Source organism: Myotis daubentonii, chromosome 12 (assembly GCF_963259705.1).
Source record: "Myotis daubentonii chromosome 12, mMyoDau2.1, whole genome shotgun sequence".
NCBI classification, from domain to species: Eukaryota; Metazoa; Chordata; class Mammalia; order Chiroptera; family Vespertilionidae; genus Myotis; species Myotis daubentonii.
Genome location: NC_081851.1, coordinates 33,780,051 through 33,799,341, shown reverse-complemented (window position 1 = coordinate 33,799,341; position 19,291 = coordinate 33,780,051). Strand labels below are relative to the sequence as shown.

The following is a 19,291-nucleotide window of genomic DNA, read 5'->3' as shown; positions in this document are numbered from 1 at the left end:
ATTTGCATTTTCCTGAGGATTAGTGATGTTCAGCACATTTACATGTACCTCTTGTCCATTCCTATATCTTATTTGGAATCTATTAATGTCCTTTGCCCATTTTTAAATTGGATTGCTTGTTATTTTGCTATTGAGTTATAAGAGTTCTTTCTATATTTTGTGGCCTTGTAAGAGCCACAAAAGTGTTTTATTCTCCTCTAAATAAGAAAATACTACAAACAGTATTCTGCTGTTGTTGGATGGAATGTTTTGTATATGTCTATTAGCTCCACATGGTCTCTAATGTTGTTCAAATCCACTCTCACTCTTTGTCTGAATGATCCATCTGTTGTTGAGAGTTGGGTACTAAGTTCTCAACTTTTATTATATTGCTGTTTATTTCTCCTTTTAGCTGTTAATTTTAAATGTTTAGTTGCTTTGAGTGCATAAATATTTACAATTATATCTTCTTGATGGATGGAGCCCTTTATCATTACAGAATGACCTTTTTTGTCTCTTTTATCATTTTTAAAGTTCATTTAGTCTGAAACAAGTATAGCTGCTCCTGCTTTTTTGTGTGACCATTTTTAAAAAATGTATATTTTATTTTTTACTAAGAGGAAAGGAGAGGGATAGAGTTAAAAACATCGATGAGAGAGAAACATCGATCAACTGCCTCCTGCACACCCCCTACTGGGGATGTGCCCGAAACCAAGGTACATAGCCCTTCAGTCCGCAGGCCGACGCTCTATCCACTGAGCCAAACCAGTAAGGACTTTGTGTGACCATTTGCTTGAAATATCTTTTTCTGCCTGATTAGACTCAGTATATGTCTTCCTTTTTTTTTTTTTAAATCCTCACCTGAGGATATGTTTTTATTGATTTTGAGAGAGAGAGAGAGAGAGATTGTGTGAGAGAAATATCTATCGGTTGCCTACTGTACATGCCCCGACTGGGGATTAAACCTGCAACCTAGGTATGTGCCTGTACCAGGAACTGTACCCACAACCTTTTAGCGTACAGGACGATGCTCCAACCAACTGAGCCACCCAGCCAGGGCAATGTATGTCTTTTTAAATTTTATTTTTATAAAAATTTATTTCCAATTTATGAAAAGCAAGAGAACTTTCTCTGCCCAAGCTAAAAATATCAGAACACATCCAACACATCAATAAAAATGCAAAGTCAGAGGGAAGTTTCCAAATGTGTATTACTTAAAGAGTAAAAAATTTTACAAATTTCATATGCAATAGAGCAATAAAATACTGTCACTTATGTAAACAACACAGCTACACACACACACACACACTCTCTTGCTCTTGTAAAAAGAGAAAAGGTCTGAAAGAGTAACACTGAGTAACACTGAAATGAAAACAGCAATTACCTCGGGGAACAATAATTGTGTGGGAATGCTAAGTGCTTTCCAGCAATGGTTTGAATCTTTTAGATGGATTCTATTCCTGTATAATTTGTGTAATAAAATAAACTTAAAAAACACATCAATCCATTAAAATATATGCAGCTTCGAAGTTAGGGGTGACAGTGTCAGAGGTCAAATGCTGAAATCCTACAAAAAAATCCATTTTTTTCCTGATAATCTTTAGGGTTGCCACTGAATTATTTTACAAATAGATTTAAGAAATATTATTAGTAATCTCTACTTTGAAAAAGATTCAACTCTAACCCTTGCCTCAGACTTTCTTAATTATACAAATATTTTATCCAGAAAATGAATTATATGGTCTGATACTTAAAATACCTATTTCTTATCTAAATTGGCTTTTTACGACAAAAACTACCCAACAAGTAATGTCTTATTATACCAAAATATACACAAAATTAAATGAAAAATGGCAACTGACACAGGACATGCAAAACATTATCTTTAAATATATGAAGCTCTCATAAATCCATAGGAAAACAATGACTGAACATGTCAAAAAGAATTACAAATGGCCAAAAAATAAGTATTCACTCTGTAATAGCCCAAACACATAATTCAAATAAGATATTTTCACCTATTAAATTTGCAGAGTTAAAAAATGATTGCTGGGGGATTCATTGGCCTCTCTTGCATTTGTGTTGGTACAATACATTGGTATATATTTCTGAAGGACAATTTGATAATCATTAATTATCAAAGCCTTAAAAAGCCGTAATCAGTTAATACTTAACAAATAATTCATTCATTCCAATTAAGATTTCCATTTAAACTGATTTGTAAATAAAGCTTTTGATTTACACTTTTAAATAATTAAAATGAAGAGAACTAAAAGGCATTTTTGTGGATCAGGACAGAAGACTCGCTAAAGTCAAAGCAACTACAAGCAAGGTCTCGCCAACTCCTCTCTTAAATTGGAAAAGCTGCCACAAGAATCAAAGGGAAATACATGTTAAACTCTTAACTGCCCATGTGCTTAATTTCCACAGAATCAGGAGGGCAGCCTTTCCTGAAACAGGGAGTGAAGGGATGAAACCCGTGCTTTGTTTTGTTTTCAAATCCTTGACTCCATTACTAGGAATAAAGAAGCACCAGCTTTTTTCGCCCCAGCAAAGGAGCAGAGTGTGACTGTACTAAAATCTACTTTAGTACTTCCCTATAAAGTTTACTCAAAGTTGGTTAATTACTGGTTTAAGATGGTCTAGGTGATACTCTTCTATGAACGATTCTGCTTGATTTAAAGCTCTTATTTTCACCAGAATAAGAATTATTTCTTTGACTTCATCCCTGAAAAACAAAAACAACAACAACGCATTTCCTCCTTAAAAATGCAATGTAGGAGAGCACAGTGAATCATCATTTGTTTATCTGAAACAAAAACTTTACCTTAAACCAGTATCTAAAATAGCATTATACATTCAGATGCTACTACTTTCTCCACATACTTATAAATTCATACTATTTCGTGTATTGTATTCTGGCACATTTTAATGTGAATGTCAAATCCAGAAAAGCACAGAGCAGATCTGTCATCAGAAATCTGAGTTGTGGTGTGCTGCTACCAGCTTCTATGGGCTATTATGGTGGGAGCCTCAGTGGGAGTATTTACCCCACAGGCATCATCTAAAGCCACAACACAGGTCTGGGCTTTCTAGTTTTGGAGACGTGGTTCACTAGATCACTATTGTTCTTAAGCCCCAAACATCCAATGTTATGAGTAAGATATGCAAAACAGAGATCTGGCTACTGTGGGTAAACACCAGGCTGCAAACTGCAGACCTGTACTTAAAAAGTGCTGAGACTTTAAAAATGGCCAGGAAAATTAAAAACATATTAAAAAAAACATGCTTAATAAACTTTTGATTTACATTTTTTTTTAAATTTACATTTTTAATTCTAAATTCCCCTGTGCTATAGTTTTCTGGAAGTGCTTATTTTGGAAGAGATTTACATTTAAAAATATTAACTATATAGATGCATGAGGTGTGAGTATAAAATAGTGATTCCAAAGGTTGCACATAAAAATATCTAGTGATTCTACAGCAATAGTCTCAACAGGTTTGTAAAAGTATAAGTCTTTCTAAAAACTGCTGAGAATATAATAGAATCCTTGAGCTATGCTTATGGAGGTACAATTAAATATGCATTACCTGAATTCACTTCTAGATAGTTTATGTGCAGACTGCAATAAAAACTGGATAAAGTTTTCTAGCTGGGAAATAGATGTTCTCATAGCAGAATTTTCAAACCATTTTTCTGGTAAATATGCTGCTATCTGTTAATCAAAACACATGGTTGGTTTTAATAATGACAGTTATCATCTAAGAACTTCTGCTAACATGGTGCCAGTTAATCTTCATAATGATCATGCAGGTAAATTTTGAGAATTTTTCCTTTCTTTGTCAAGGGGTTATACACTTTTTAAGCAATTATATTTTAATACTAAGAGGTTAAAATAGACCACTCTTTACGAATACCTTCTAGTGGTACTTGTAATACTTTCTATACTCTGTATTCCTGAGCCATTAAATCTGTACAAAACACTACAACTAAACACTAGAAATGCCCACACATAACACTTTTAGTTTACACAGCTATAAAACACATTTAGTATTATTTCACTAAGATATTGGGTGATCTAGTGATGGGGGAAGGGCACACAATAATAACAGGACCACAGCTGTTTAATGATTATTCACCTTACTAACTATAGGGAAGAGGTTTTCCTACAGACCCTGGGAAATTGGGCCGTGCTACAAGAAGAAAGCAGGGCTGTAAATGGAGAGACACCTGGGCTCGATGGTTCCATTACTCAGAAAAGAATACATTTTGAGAACAGATAAAGGACAGGAGACACTTTTATTTGGTTGCTATACTTGGACCCTGACCCCCTCTGGTAGTTTGCCTCAGGAAGGCTGACCATTCTAAGGTCCCAGGTCAGGTGGATCTGTTGCTAACATCACAGAAAATTAACTACCTTGGTATCGGACTTCCAGGATCCTGGACCACAGACACTGAAGCCATCCCTCCCCCTTTTCCCCTTGCATGCAGCCTTTCTTCCTTATCTATATATATAAAACCATAATATGCAAATAGACCGAACAGCAGGACAACTGGTCGCTATAATGTGGGCTGACCACCAGGTGGTGCGCGCGGGACATGGTGGGCATTAGCAGCAGTGGGATGGTGGAGCAAGTGAGCAGGGGCACCAGACCAAGGTGGGGTGCTGGTTGTTGTCATTGGGGCGAGCCTCTGGTGGTTACTGAAAATTCTTTGCTCCCACGCACCACAGCCCTGCCAGCGCTTGCACCTGCTACCAGTGCCAGCCCTGCTCCCACCTGCTGCCGGCGCCTGGCACAGGCCCCAATCTGCCCTCAGGGCTTCTCCACCTCCCCCTCCTCCTGAGGGGCAATTGGGGTCAGCAGCCGCCTCTCACACCTGCTGCCAGTGCCAGAGCTGCCACCTGCACCCACTGCCGGTGCCCAGCACTGGCCTGATTGCTCAGCGTTGTCAGCGGGTGCAAGCGGCAGCTGTGGGCCCCGGTCACCCCTGAGGACTTTTCCACTCCCCACCTTGGCCTGGCACTGATAAGCGGGGGCTCAGGGATGAGGTACTCCAGGCAGCCTGGGATCCTGCCTCCACTGCTATCACCTTCATCTTCCACCAGCGCTCCCATGAAGAGCAGCGGGGCCTCCGCTGATAACTAGTCTGGGTGCAGCTGTTAAGAGGGAGGAGACAGGGAGAGGGGCTCCTTGCCCCATAGGCCCTACTGGATTTTGTTCTCTGGGAGAAAAATCAAGAAGGGCTGCATGATGTTGGCCGCCCGCCCCAGTTCCCTGGAGCCCACCAATCGATCACTCCACAGAGGGTGGCCTGGGCCTCCCTCTTTGGGGCAATCGCAGAGGCCCTTACCCCATCAATCACCCCCGGCTGGTGGCCTGGGCCTTCCTCTGTGGGACGATTGGTTGCAGAGCCCCCTCTCCCCCCATCAATCGCCCCACAGAGGGTGGCCTGGGTCTCCCTCTTTGGGGTGATCAATTGTACCCCGCACACCCGCTGCAGCCCGCCAGTTGGTGGCCTGGGCCTCCCTCTGCGGGGCGATCCTGGGGCAATGGCCGGGCCCCCGACCAATAGCATCACACCTGCCTTGGCTGGCCTGGTGCCAGTGGGTGTCATAGTGTGGTTGTCTGGACAGTCGTTTCAGTTTGGCCATTTGGTCGAGTTGCATATTTCACTTTTATTATAGGTCAGTATTAAGCTACTTTTGCCCACCCCTGACAACTTTTATTTCTGTATTTCAATTCACTTTTGTTTTAACTTTTTATTGTAGAAAATTTTAAACATAAACAATAGGAGAAATAATAAATATAATGGGCTCAATAAACCCATCTTCCAGTTTTAACAGTGAAAAATCTTGATACCTTTTTTAATGTTTTTTGAGCCACTGAAGTTTTATATCTTTATCAAATCTATCACTTTTTTCCATAACTTCTTTTGCTTTCATGTTCAGAAAGGACTCCCTTATCATCACAGTTATTTATCTTTTTAGTACAATATTTTATTTAATTTTTAACACTTAATTTTTTATTTCACTTGAAATTTATGTAGGTATTCAGTGAGAGATAAGGATCCAACATTCTTTTTGTAAACAATTAACCAATATACTAATTTTTAAATACTGAGGAGTCTCTCTGGATTTCTAGTCTGTTAGACTTGTATATTATTATGTGAACATTACAATTTTAATTATTTTACAACAAGATAGCTATTAAAAAATTGAATTAAAAAAAGATAATAAAGTTAGAATCATATGTAACTCACCTGGTTGCACTTTTTAACAATATCTGGACCAGGCACGGCATTAAGAAGAACTATGATAAGGTAACGATTTAGTAGCTTCCCCAGTCCTAGCTCTTTCAAGGTATCATCTGGGAGGAGTCCATTCCAAAAAAGAATATTACGGAAGAGCTAAAAAAAAAATAACATGTCAAGTGACTATGTACCTTTTCTCCAAAGGAAAACTAGAATAGTCTCCAACAAACATAATAAGTTGGTCAAACTCTTTTAATCTTTCACTACAAATAGTTAATCAGAACTGTCAATTTTAGAATAAAAAGTATGTCTAAATAAATGCCTGATACATACACATTCCAACCTCCACATAATTGCTCATCCTATTTTCATTTTTTAGGACAACCATCCAAAATCCATCTCAAATAAATTTGCTGGGAGCCTTTATAAATCCATACTCTCCCAGAGTCTGGAGCCACTATATGCAAGACCGCAGGGCCCCAGGATTCAAAGGACTGCCATTTAAGCCAGTGCCACTGCTACCAATGTGGACCTTCAGAAATCAATCAAACCCGAGAGCCTCATTGTGTGTATATATAAGATTAATAATAACCTGTAAGTTTGGAGATAACTTGGATAAAATACTCAAAAGAAATTCTAATACAATTAATATGGGTTGCCTTTCCCTCCTCTAAATCCAGAACTATTTGTGAATTTTAGTGCTTTCAACTTTCTTTCCAGTACTGTATTTATTACTCTTAAGTGCTAATCTACATGAAATTGTACTAATATGCAATGCTTTTTTATACATTGTCCTTGTGATACTGCTCCCTCTTCCTGGAAAGCCTTTTTCCCGCCTCAACCACATGACAAACATGAATTCACCCTACTGAAACTATTTTTACTGAGGTCACCTATGATCTCCTAATAGTCAACTCTGATAAACATTTTCAGGCTTTCTCCTAATTCTTTTCAGTGGCATTTTAACACTGTCTTAATTCTCGATAACCCCTTGCTTAGTTTCCCTGATGCCAGAACTCTCTTGTGACCATTCTAAGTTTCATAGTTCATTCTAAGGCTTCTTTGAGACTCCATTTTCTCTGCCCACCTGTTATGTCAGTGTTTCCCAAGGCCTGTCCTTGGCCTTCTTTTCATGCTTCATCTAATCTCTCCAAAGATTGTATTCATGACTACGGCTCCAAATACCACATGTGGTTGACCCCCAAATCTCTAGCTCAGATTTGTCCCTTATAATTCAGACTCATATCCAATTGCCTCTTAGACCTTCTATCAGGAATCTTCAGTTTACTATGTCTAAAACAGATCTTATCTTTCCTCCCAAACCTGTTCTTCCTGTATCCCCTCCAATGTCCCCAAAGAATGTCATAAATTACCACGCTGCTAACGTCAGAACCTTGGCTAGCACTCTACATCCTTCACATGTTACTAATCAGTCATCAAGTCCTTTCAGTGGTTCAGCCTACATATCTTTTGAACCCATCTTCTCTTTATCATCCCCGTTGCCACTGATTAGCATTGAATTCTTCTTTTACCTTTTAGAGCAGCAGTTAGCCAACTATGGTTTGTGGGTTAAATCCAACTTACTGTCTGTTTTTGCAAAGCTGGTGAGCTAAGAATGGTTTTTATATTTTTAAGTGATTGAAAAAAGTAGAAGAAAATTTTGTGACATGAAAATTATATGATATTTAAATTTCAGTGTCCATAAGTGAAGTTTTATTGAAACAGCCATGCTCATTTGTTTATGAATTGTCTGTGACTGTTTTTACACTATAGCACCAAAGCTGAATAGTTCAACAGGGACTATGTGGCAAGAATAGAAGTTCACTGACATAGTAATCCTATCTAATAATAGACAAACATGGTAATTAACCGTACCTCTGACACACTTCCCATTGGCTAATCAGGGCGATATGCAAATTAACTGCCAAACAAGATGGCGGCCAGCAGCCAGACAGCTGAAGCGAACAGGAGGCTTGCTTGCTCCAGTGATGGAGGAAGCCAAGGTTCCCCGCCTGCCGCTGCCGGCCTCTGAGCTGCACGCTAAGAAACAATGTTGCAATTATAGAAGCTAAACAAACCCCAGAAACCTGCGTTTAGCCAGCCAGACCTCAGAGCTGGAGGTGCAACAGTGTTTCAATTATAGAAGCCAAACAAACCCAGATACCTGCTTTCAGCAGCCGAGGTCTCAGAGCTGGAGCCGAGCCTCAGAGCTAAAGCCGGCTCTCAGTTCCAATGACAGCCATAGAAGGTAAATAAATCCCAGAATAAAAAAAAAGAAAAAAAGGAGAGGTTGGGAGCTTCAGTCACCAGCCAGCCTGACAACAGCCCTCAGCCCCTTACCCTGACTGGCCAGGCACCCCAGTGGGGACCCCCACCCTGATCCGGGACACCCTTCAGGGAAAACCAGCTGGCCCCCACCTGTGCACCAGGCCTCTATCCTATATAGTAAAAGGGTAATATGCAAACTGACCCTAACAGCAGAAAGACTGGGAATGACTGGTCACTATGACACACTGACCACCAGGGGGCAGATGCTCAATGCAGGAGCTGCCCTCTGGTGGTCAGGGCGCTCTCACATGGGAGGAGCTCTGCTCAGCCACAAGCCAGGCTGATGGCTGCCAGTACAGCGGTGGTGGTGGGAGCCTCTCCTGCCTCCTCAGCAGCGCTAAGGATGTCCAACTGTAGTTTAGGCCTGCTCCCCACTGGCAAGTGGACATCCCCCGAGGGCTGCCGGGCTGCCAGAGGGATGTCTGATTGCTATCTTAGGCCCAATCCCCCCGGGGAGCGGGCCTAAGCCAGCAGGTGGTCATCCCCTGAGGGGTCCCAGACTGCGAGAGGGCACAGGCTGGGCTGAGGGACTCTCGCTTTCCCCCCCGAGTGCACAAATTTTTGTGCACCGGGCCTCTAGTCCTATATAATAAAAGAGGAACATGCAAATTAGCCATTCCTCTGCTACACTCAAGCCACGCCCACAAGCCAATCAGAGTGACTATGCAAATTAACCTAACAAAGATGGTGGTTAATTTGCATACACAGGTGTCAGGCGCCCCAGGAGGCAAGGGTGGCCGTGGCTGTGGACTCCCAGGACCTTCGCAGGCCCGGGAGGTCAGGCCGTAGCCACATCTGCAGGCTCCCAGGACCTTCACCGGTCTGGGAGGCGAGGCCGCCTGCACCTAGCCACGCCTGCGGGCTCCTGGGACCTTGCTGGCAGAGAGCGGGGAGGTTTGGAGGACTTGGCAGAGCAGGAGACGACTGGACACAGAGCAGAGCGAGAGAGAGGGCAGCTTGGAGGGCACGGCTCCCTCTGTCACCCCACCTTCCTCATCACAGCTGTGGAAACTAAGAGCAGGGAGGAGGAAGTCCCACCCCCACAGAATCAGCCAGAATCAGCCTTTGGTCAGACAGCTCTCAGCAGCCCGACAGCCAGGACTCTCATTCACCTGCATCTCAGACTGTGACAGTAGAGAGGTGGGACTATGTCTAAAGAACAACTGTTGATACAACGTAGCTCTGCAGCAGAAAGATGCCGGTGTTATCGACAGAATATGTCTGTAGAGCCGCGTGCGTCTGATCTTGAAAGAAGGCGGCGCCTGCGACAGGATGTATCTGAACATCAGCTACTGTAAAAACGCCACTCTGATGCCAAAAAACACCGGCGTTATTGACAGAAAATGTCTAAAGACCAATGTGCCTTTGAAGTTGAAAGAAAGCGGTGGCGATGACAGAATATATCTAGAAAATAGTCATTAACAAGTACTACCAATATCAGTAGGAACTGCCTTCTCAGTGAAAATGGAGTATATGAGGATGCAATTCTTGAACATAGTTGTGGTGGAATGACTGTTTGATGTGAATTTTGCCTATCACTAAATTTCTCTGATGAAAAACCATCCGATGGGAAATTTACTCGATGTTATAGCAAAGGGAAAGTCTGTCCAAATGATATACATTTTCCAGATTACCCAGCATATTTAAAAAAATTAATGACAAATGAAGATTCTGATAGTAAAAATTTCATGGAAAATATTCGTTCCATAAATAGTTCTTTTGCTTCCATGGGTGCAAATATTGCATCACCATCAGGATATGGGCCATAGTGGTTTAGAATACACAGACAAGTTTATCACCGTACTAGAACTTTACATCCTTCGGATGGTGTTTCTCGGAAGTTTGCTCAACTCTTTATTTTGGATACAGCTGGAGCTACAAGTAAAAGATTAGCAATGCCAGAAAACCAGGGCTGCTCAGAAAGACTCCTGATCAACATCAACAACCTCATGCATGACATAAATGAATTAACAAAATCGTACAAGATGCTACATGAGGTAGAAAAGCCCAATTTGAAGAAGCAGCAAAAGGTATTGCTCCCACAGAAGTAACAACGGCGATTAAATACGATCGTAACAGTGACCCTGGTCGATATAATTCTCCCCGTGTAACCGAGGTTGCTGTCATATTCAGAAACCAAACCAAGATGGAGAACCTCCTTTTGAAAGGGACTTGCTCATTCATTGTAAACCAGATCCCAATAATCCAAATGCCACTAAAATGAAACAAATCAATATCCTGTTTCCTACATTAAATGCAATGACATATCCTATTCTTTTCCCACATGGTGAAAAAGTCTGGGGAACAGATATTGCATTAAGACTCAGAGGCAACAGTGTAATCAACAATAATACTAGACAAAATGTAAGGACACGAGTCACACAAATGCAGTATTATGGATTTGAGCTCTCTGTGCGGGACACATTCAATCCTATTTTAAATGCAGGAAAATTAACTCAACAGTTTATCATGGATTCATATTAAAAAATGGAGGCCAATCGGATTTTATCAAAGCAAACCAATCTAAGTTGAGAGTTGAAAAATATAGTGGATTGATGGATTATCTCAAATCTAGATCTGAAAATGACAATGTGCCGATTGGTAAAATGATAATACTTCCATCATCTTCTGAGGGTAGTCCCAGAAATATGCAGCAGCAATATCAGGATGCTATGGCAATTGTAACGAAGTATGGCAAGCCCGATTTATTTGTAACCATGACATGCAATCCCAAATGGGCAGATACTGCAAATAATTTACAATGCTGGCAAAAAGTTGAAAACAGACCTGACTTGGTAGCCAGTTTTTAATATTAGGCTGAATGCTCTTTTAAATGATATCTGTAAATTCCATTTATTTGGCAAAGTAATAGCTAAAATTCATGTCACTGAATTTCAGAAACGTGGACTGCCTCACGCTCACATATTATTGATGTTAGATAGTGAGTCCAAATTATGTTCCTCTAATTAATTCCCTTTCAATGTGCACAAATTTCGTGCAGTGGGCTACTAGTGGAATATATAGTAAACTGGAGATAAAAGAAAATTCTTTTTTACTTTTGCAATTCTCTGCTTACCTTTAGAGCTGACCAGAATTGTCTTTCTTGGAACTTTGAATATGGTGATGTTTTGTTTTCTACAGCACTAATGTGAAATGAAAGACAAAGGAGAAAATACAAAGAACTGTTAATCTTTCAGAAACAGAGTTTAAAAAACTGAGTGTTGTTTTTTAACCAACCACACTAAACTTTAATGGAATATAATATAAAAATTACAAATGCATGCACACTTTGACCTAACAAACCTATTTTTGAGAATGGCTTCTGTAGATATACTTACACATGTACAGAATATCTATAACATTATCACAACACTGTTGGTAATAGTTTGCCACTTATATGCCCATCAGTTACAGTACACCTACATGATAGCATATTTAATGCAGCTTAAAAAAGAAATGAGGAAACTACTTTTATGATGATATATATGATGACAAACTACTTAGATGAAGATTTCAAAGATGTACTAAGTAAAAAAAACAGTGTACAACTATTTACAATATACTTTCTTTGCTCTAGAAAAGGCGAGGAAATAAGATTATAATATATAAGTATTTAATTCTAACTGCATAAAGAAACTGGAAAGGTAAAAAAATTACTGATTATTATTATTGCATGCATTCATGTACACAGTGGAGAAAGGTCAAAAATTGGGTGGATGGAGGTCAGGAGTGGGATGGACTAAGACTTTTTATTTTAAATATAACATTTAACTCTTCAATCCTGTGAGTACTTGCTGAGTAGCTTCAGATCATGATCCATAACTATAACTGATGTCTTCTTAGCAAATGTATAAACATGCATCAAATAACACTTTCATAATTTAAGTAAATACAGAATTCACAGATGCAGTTTCTGGCCCCTCAGTGATGTTCCAGGCCTTCTGCTGTGCTTTCTCTGTGCCAGGCATTGTTTGGCGCACTCTTCATCTTCACACTGTCCTTTAACGTGGGCATTAATTTAATGTCCCATTTTACATTTGAGGACAGAGAAAGGCCCAAGGTCATTATCTAGTAACTAGAAGCCCAATGCACAAAATTTGTGAAAGAGTAGGCCTTCCTTCCCCCGGCTGCCAGCACCGGCTTCCCTCTAGCACCTGGGACCCGGGCTAGCTTCCCTCCGGCTGCCCGCAGGCACCCGGGACCTGGGCTTCCCTCCAGTCCTGTCCGGTCTAATTAGCATATTGCCCTTTTATTATTATAAATGGTGAATCTGGGCTTTTCATTACTCTGCTATGTCACCTATCATGTTCTTAAGAATAACATTAAAAACAAACCACCCTATCTCCAAGTGTCAAGCTTTGGACATGGTATATAGAAGGTAACTGAGAAATATTGAAATCTTAATTTGTGTCTAAATAGGTATATGTATACTTTGAAAATACTTAGTATAGTTTCTTTTGTATTGCATTCTTAAATCTGTATTACATGATTATTTTATACAATCTAGACATTAATAGCTCTTACCTTTTTGGATACAGAGGAATGTAAACATCATCTTCTATTGCTTTCTTCATTCTTGAAACAATGGATTTAAGTAAGTCCTATTATTTGAAAATTTAAAAGCATCAGTGATAGTCATGGGTTGAAATATATTTACCAAAAGAAGTAATTTATTTTGTACACACACCGAATTAGGTGTTAAAATATCAATTAGGAACAAGAGAACTTCGTTCATCCATGTTACTGCATGTCACTGTAGTTGGTACATTTTCACTGCCGTATAGTGTTCTGTTGCATGAATGCTACTGATAGGACATTTAGATGGTTTCCAGTTTGGGGCTATTATGAATAACGTTGCTATGAAAGTTCTTGCCCATGTATTTAGGAAGTAGTAGTGGTATCCCATTTATAGTCCCACTGGCTCTGTATGAGAAAACCTGTTTACTTACACCCTCATCAAAATGCAGTTGTTGTCTTTTTAAATCCTTACCTGAGGATATTTTTTCCCTTGATTTTCAGACAAAGTGGAAGGAAGGAAGGAGGAATGGGGAGAGAGACACACATACATAAGTTTGTTGCCTCCCAAATGCTCCCCAACTTGGGTGGAGGATTGAACCTGCAACTGAGGTATGTGCCCTGGACTAGGAATCAAACCCACAGCCCTTTGGTGGGCTGACGCTTTAACCACTGAACAACACTGGCCAGAGCCCTAGTTTCTATAAATCAGAACTAAGTATATTTCCCCCCAAATTGTTTTCTGATAATTACTTCTTGTGCTTCTTCTGTAAACAAAGACTTATAATAAATTATATTGATTTATAAATAAATTAAGAAATTTATAACTCTAGAAATTATTACCTGTTTGCCTTTACTAACTTCATTCTCACAAGTGGAATGTTCTTCAAGAATCATCCTGCAGTGAGCTATTAAACTTGTTGTCTGTGAGGTTGACAAAGGATCCCATATGAATTCTACAAAGTCTGAAACAAAAATTTCAGTGGTGCACAATTATTTACTCAATTGCTTTGCTTGTTATATATAAACAACCGAAGCTTTTTAGCAAAGATTACTGCCTTTTGTGGTTTAAAATCCACACCAATCATTACCATTACATATTTGCATGCATCCTCAATTTCCTTGTCCTTTTGGGTTTTGCTGAATTTCTCTGGCTAAACCACCCCTTGTTAAATCCACCTTGTCACTGAGTCTGTTCTTGCAATCATGCAACTAAAAAGTGGCTAGAAAAAACAACACTTTAAATTCATCACCGTGAAACTCAAGTGAACCCTGAGCTACACTGGCCAGGGCAGTACTGAGGAGAAACATAAGGGAACAAGTTAGGGAAGAGAAAATAATACAGGTAGTAGGGATAGAAATGTGCCACTAATTAATGACCTAGGAGTTATAAAAGCAATACTAATGTCACAAATGCTAAAGGCTAAAGATTATCAACAGTTTGACAGCAAATTAACTGCACCAACAAGCATTTTTAACCAGCTTAAATTATGACACCTGTTGATTTTTACTGCTTATTACATTTTCTTGTATTAAAAAACTTCTGAGAAAAAAAATTGTAACTGTAACAGAAAATAATGATCTTATATTTTGCCCCAAAACAATTTAATCAGTACCTGTAAGTCGTGGAATAATTGTTTTGTTGATGACAGAAGACAAGATTTTCTTATCAGAACTATCTTCCTTCTTTGAATCTTCCATACTATTATCTATAAATTTTGCTATAGATGTGAACCATGGCATCTGTTTTAAACCTATGGAATCAAACTTATAAATAAAATTATCAGTTATAAATAAATTCTTATGCATTAGCTTATTTTTAAATGGCTAACTTTTTCAGTAACTACTGGGGCTTTCTAAGGATCAAAAGCAAATAATTCCATATTTTAACTCCATATATACAGTACTAGAACACCAAGGCTACGCAGGATGACAAGAGTAAGACAGGATGTCTATGCAATATGCATGCGTTTCATACATTTTTATGACAAATCCCAAAATGCCCGCTGTATGGTAAAAGCTGACTATACTGCAAGCACTGTCAGGAGCAAAATACACATTTTTAAGAAGATAACTCAATAAGTGCTATTCTTATTTATTTATACAAATTTATTTACCTTGTGCAAAATTCATTTCTGGCTCCCTCAAGTCTCATAAGAACAAATGTGTATTTTGCCTGTGATTTAGCTTACTAGGCAAATAGCAAATGGCCAGTTATTTGTTGAATGAATGAATGAACGGATCTCTGCTGGGCCTAACGGAGTATTCCATTCAGCTTGAGTGGTTAACAACTAGGCTGCTGTCTCATCAACTACCTACCACTTTCTTAGAGAGAAGCTTGGTTCCTATACTATGAAAACTGTATGGCCTTGAACCTAACACAGAGCCAACAGCCATGCATGACCAGGGCAGAGAAAGATAAAAGGACATGACGCCATTCTTCTCTTTGTTAAATCTTCACCTTCAGCTCCCCTCTCTTCCTAGAATTTCACGATCTCATTTCTGTTTCCTTATCAGGCATATCTAGACAGATGTCCTGTTATTATTTCATTCTCTATAAAGTGAAACTTCCTTCAAAAACTGTTCCCTTTCTGAAAAGTCCCCATTTCTATTAATGAAACTACCATTGTTCTAACAACCCAGAATCCAAATGTTGGGGTATATATGGATGTGGGGTGTTAGGTTTATACTTAGCATTTTACAAATTCTTGCTTTATAACACCTCTTGTAATCAACTCTTTTTTCTCTTTTCATTACTACCACCCTAGGTAAGAAATTCATCACCTTGGACTTGAGCTACAGCAAATCCTTCCAATATATGCCCCCACCTTTTATCTTCCTTCCCTCTAAGTTAGCCTACTGCTAGGATTTCCCAAACCATTACTTTCATCATGTCATTCCTCCCATTATTTACCAAAGCAAGTTCATACATCTTAATTTAGGACCTGAACACTGTGCAGTGTCTACCTCCTGAACTCTATTTCTCCCTATGCACCTTTACAAAATACCTTTTCCTCTTTCCCCTCCCGTTTAAGTCCTGTATACCTTTCAAATCCCCATTAAAATCCCTCCTCCTCCTCAATGCACTAGCTTCACTAACTATTCCCAAGATGTCATCTCCAACTTCAGAACTGGTACATGTCGATTTCCCAAGACTGTAAAATTCTTAAGGCCTAAAACTACCTTTATTTTTTGAGTGACCTTAAACTTACCAAAGCAGCAGCTTTAAAAAAAAGTTTCCTTTACTGGTGTTTAGTGTCACTCAGCCTCAAAAATAAAGTGTAAACCAAGAAAAGGTAGATGTAGACTATTACTCCAAACCACCAACTATCAACTCCAACTCAAAAGGTGAGGTATTTTATAGCTAACCTGATAACAAGGGAATTTAAGTAATTAATGTGATCAGGATTTTTCACATGTTAAGCTTAAATACCTTAAGAGGATTCCAATCAATCAACTGAACTCGTATTAGGGGATTTAAAAGCTTTGGTATGCATAAACCAATGAAAGCTTCATAATAAGAATCAGGAAACTTTTCTCGCCATTGTTGAAATTTTAACAAAATATTCTGGATATTACAAAAATCATCATGCACATCTTCAAAGATCTTCTTATGATCCTGTAAAATGTCATCTGTGAACAAAATGAGTCTTTGTTATGCATTTTAACCGAGCTTCCTATAAGCAATCATATATAACTACCAAATCAACTGAGTTGAAAACTTTCCTTTGATATTGACATATAAACTAGTTTTTATTAAAAAATCACTTTAGTAATATCAATACTAACAAAATCTACCATTTATTGAACCCCTTCTATATGACAAAACATTACAAATACATGATCTCACTTCCTCATAACTATCTTTCCTAAAAGTTAGGTGTTACTAGCCTACCTATTACAGACAATAAACAAGCAAGCAAACACCATCCGATTTAGGGAAGTCAAGGAATCTGTACAAGATCAAAGATCACACTTGAATGGAGCCCCTCTTCAAAGCCATCTCATTGACTGCAAAGCCCACAACTCTTTCAACTATACATTTTTTACCTTCTCATAATGGTAAAATGGCTTTACTATATTCAGTTATTTTAAATTACAAGTGATAATACTACAGAAAGTACGTGGTGAGCAATGAAACCCGTAATGTTCATGGTTCCTTTATAACAGGAAATGAGGAAGGCTGAGGGAAAAAAAACTATAAAGATGCAGTGATACTCATAATGCTCCTCCATTTTATCCCAGTTTTTCAAAGGTAGGAAAAGTCTCCAAGAACACTTTTTTCCCCCTAAAATTTCCTATTTTATACAGCTTATGTATTTAAGGGCAATCAATACAAAGCAATTCCCACTTCGAATAAAGATACATTAGAAAGTTGGTGGCTGACCTTGACTTTTTTGGAAGTCAGCCATGTCTGTTGAAGATAGTTCATCATCACTAGATGTCCCTTCCTGATGATCACAATTCCCAGAAAGTGCCCTTGCTTGTCTTCTTTGTGCCCTGTATTTTTCAATAAACTGAAAATCAATGAAAAACAAATAGCTCCTGCTGAAAGTAAATGCTTTAAAACAGAAAGGAGAAGTCATAATTCATTTAAAATGCTCAGAAATACAGCATCATATTGGCACACAATTTTATGTTAATATTTTTGACATTTAAGCTTCATTATTTTGAATTGGTTGTCTCCCTCTTTTTTCTTATTATCTTCCCATTTAGGATATTCCCATAGGCTACAGACTTTGAAGAATGGGTAACAATACAATCAGGACTGGCTTCTACTTAGCAGCAATTTCCAGCCTGATAAATGCCATTTTACTTATTCCTTCTGACTGATCCAAATACACCAGCGTGCACTTAAACCCTGGGATTGAGGGTTTAAATTATATTTAATTAAGACTGCTAAGCTATATTTTGGTTTTACATCATTCTCACAAATTAATTTGTTAGGTTATGGTTAATTATACCATGTAGTTCATTATATTTAAATAGTGAAAAATACTTGCTCAATGGTGCTTTTAAGTCTTCACTTTATATAGCTACCTTCGAGATTCAATTTCTTCTAAAATCCATTGAGTTTTTTCATCTATAGCCAAGCTTCCATTTGTTGATGTCTCAGCTTTGCCTATTTTCAAAAGAAATAAAGTGAAATACTTTGAAAACAAAAGTTATATCTTGGGTGTGTATGTATATATATATTTACATCTATCTATCTATCTATCTATCTAAACACATATGCTTAAATTCTATATTACATCATGCATTGAAAGTGCAATGTTAATTCCCTATCACAATATTAATAGGCATTGAGTTTGTGAGCTTAAGAAAATAATTATTGAGGACAGTAACAAAATTCCTCTAATTTCTTTGTCTCAGATCCTGTTTTAATAGTTTTCACCAGTTTTTTTTTGGTCCATGTAGCTAAGTGCTAGATACATTTGCATTACCAATATGTTATTCATATTATTTCCTATTTTGGCATATATCATAATGCATGACCAACTCAATGTCCTGTTTCAAAGTCATTTTGCTTTTGCTATTATCACCTACTTGATAGTCTCATTACTTTCACTATCCTTGAGCACCTTAATCAAAGGAAGACAACTTAGAAAATACAAAACCAGTGTGAGAACTAAAAGCACCCTAATCTTAATGAGATTTTATAGGTGATTCTATACTGAAATCAACCAGAATTTCTTTAACTTCCATAACCAATCTGTGGAAGGGCCATGGAAATTTTATAAAGTTAGATTTCCGACAAAGTCTATGAATTTATGTCAACTCATATCAAAATAGTCATTAAATGGCCATATACATATTTTGTCTCAATATGAAGTAATTGGAAGTTATATTTTTTATTTTTTAGTCTTAAGACTTAAGACCTTTTAAAACCCTAGCTGTAAATGTTTTGGGATTTTTAGAATGGAGTCAGTTAAAGATTCATGGAAAAATACTTAAAAACATTATTTTTAAATACAGGAATATTTTTATTCTCTAGCTAATAATTTGGCATAATGAATAATGAATTATATTGAAGATGTAAAACACTAACGTGATAACTGTTGTAAATACGTTGATTCATGTTTTAATTCATCTTGCCTGCGTTTCATAAAGGTCATGGCTTGTTTTAAAAGGAGTGCATGCATGGATGATTCTATTTCTTGGATGTTGATAATCTGCAATACATATATAAGTAACATTTTTTGGATCATCAATAAT

At 38.2% G+C, this 19,291-nt stretch overlaps 1 protein-coding gene across 11 annotated transcripts in view; it reads right to left on the bottom strand.

Moving 5' to 3' along the window:
- The window catches only part of GCFC2 (GC-rich sequence DNA-binding factor 2), a 57,483-nt gene that overhangs the window by 20,545 nt on the left and 17,647 nt on the right, over window positions 1–19,291 (bottom strand). Inside the window, exons 7-17 of one of the 11 annotated variants that reach the window (XM_059659312.1) lie at window positions 19,125–19,248; window positions 18,116–18,197; window positions 17,463–17,575; window positions 16,509–16,708; window positions 14,692–14,842; window positions 13,919–14,040; window positions 13,085–13,161; window positions 11,637–11,703; window positions 6,242–6,388; window positions 3,571–3,695; window positions 1,172–2,707 (exon numbers count right to left, since the gene is read on the bottom strand). In XM_059659312.1, the coding sequence (XP_059515295.1) occupies window positions 2,590–2,707; window positions 3,571–3,695; window positions 6,242–6,388; window positions 11,637–11,703; window positions 13,085–13,161; window positions 13,919–14,040; window positions 14,692–14,842; window positions 16,509–16,708; window positions 17,463–17,575; window positions 18,116–18,197; window positions 19,125–19,248 (1,326 nt within the window). In that variant the 3' untranslated portion in view covers window positions 1,172–2,589. Of the gene's footprint in view, window positions 1–1,171; window positions 2,708–3,570; window positions 3,696–6,241; window positions 6,389–11,636; window positions 11,704–13,084; window positions 13,162–13,918; window positions 14,041–14,691; window positions 14,843–16,508; window positions 16,709–17,462; window positions 17,593–18,078; window positions 18,198–19,124; window positions 19,249–19,291 lie in introns of those variants that run through there. The other 10 variants (XM_059659313.1, XM_059659314.1, XM_059659315.1 and 7 more) reach the window with 10 other exon arrangements.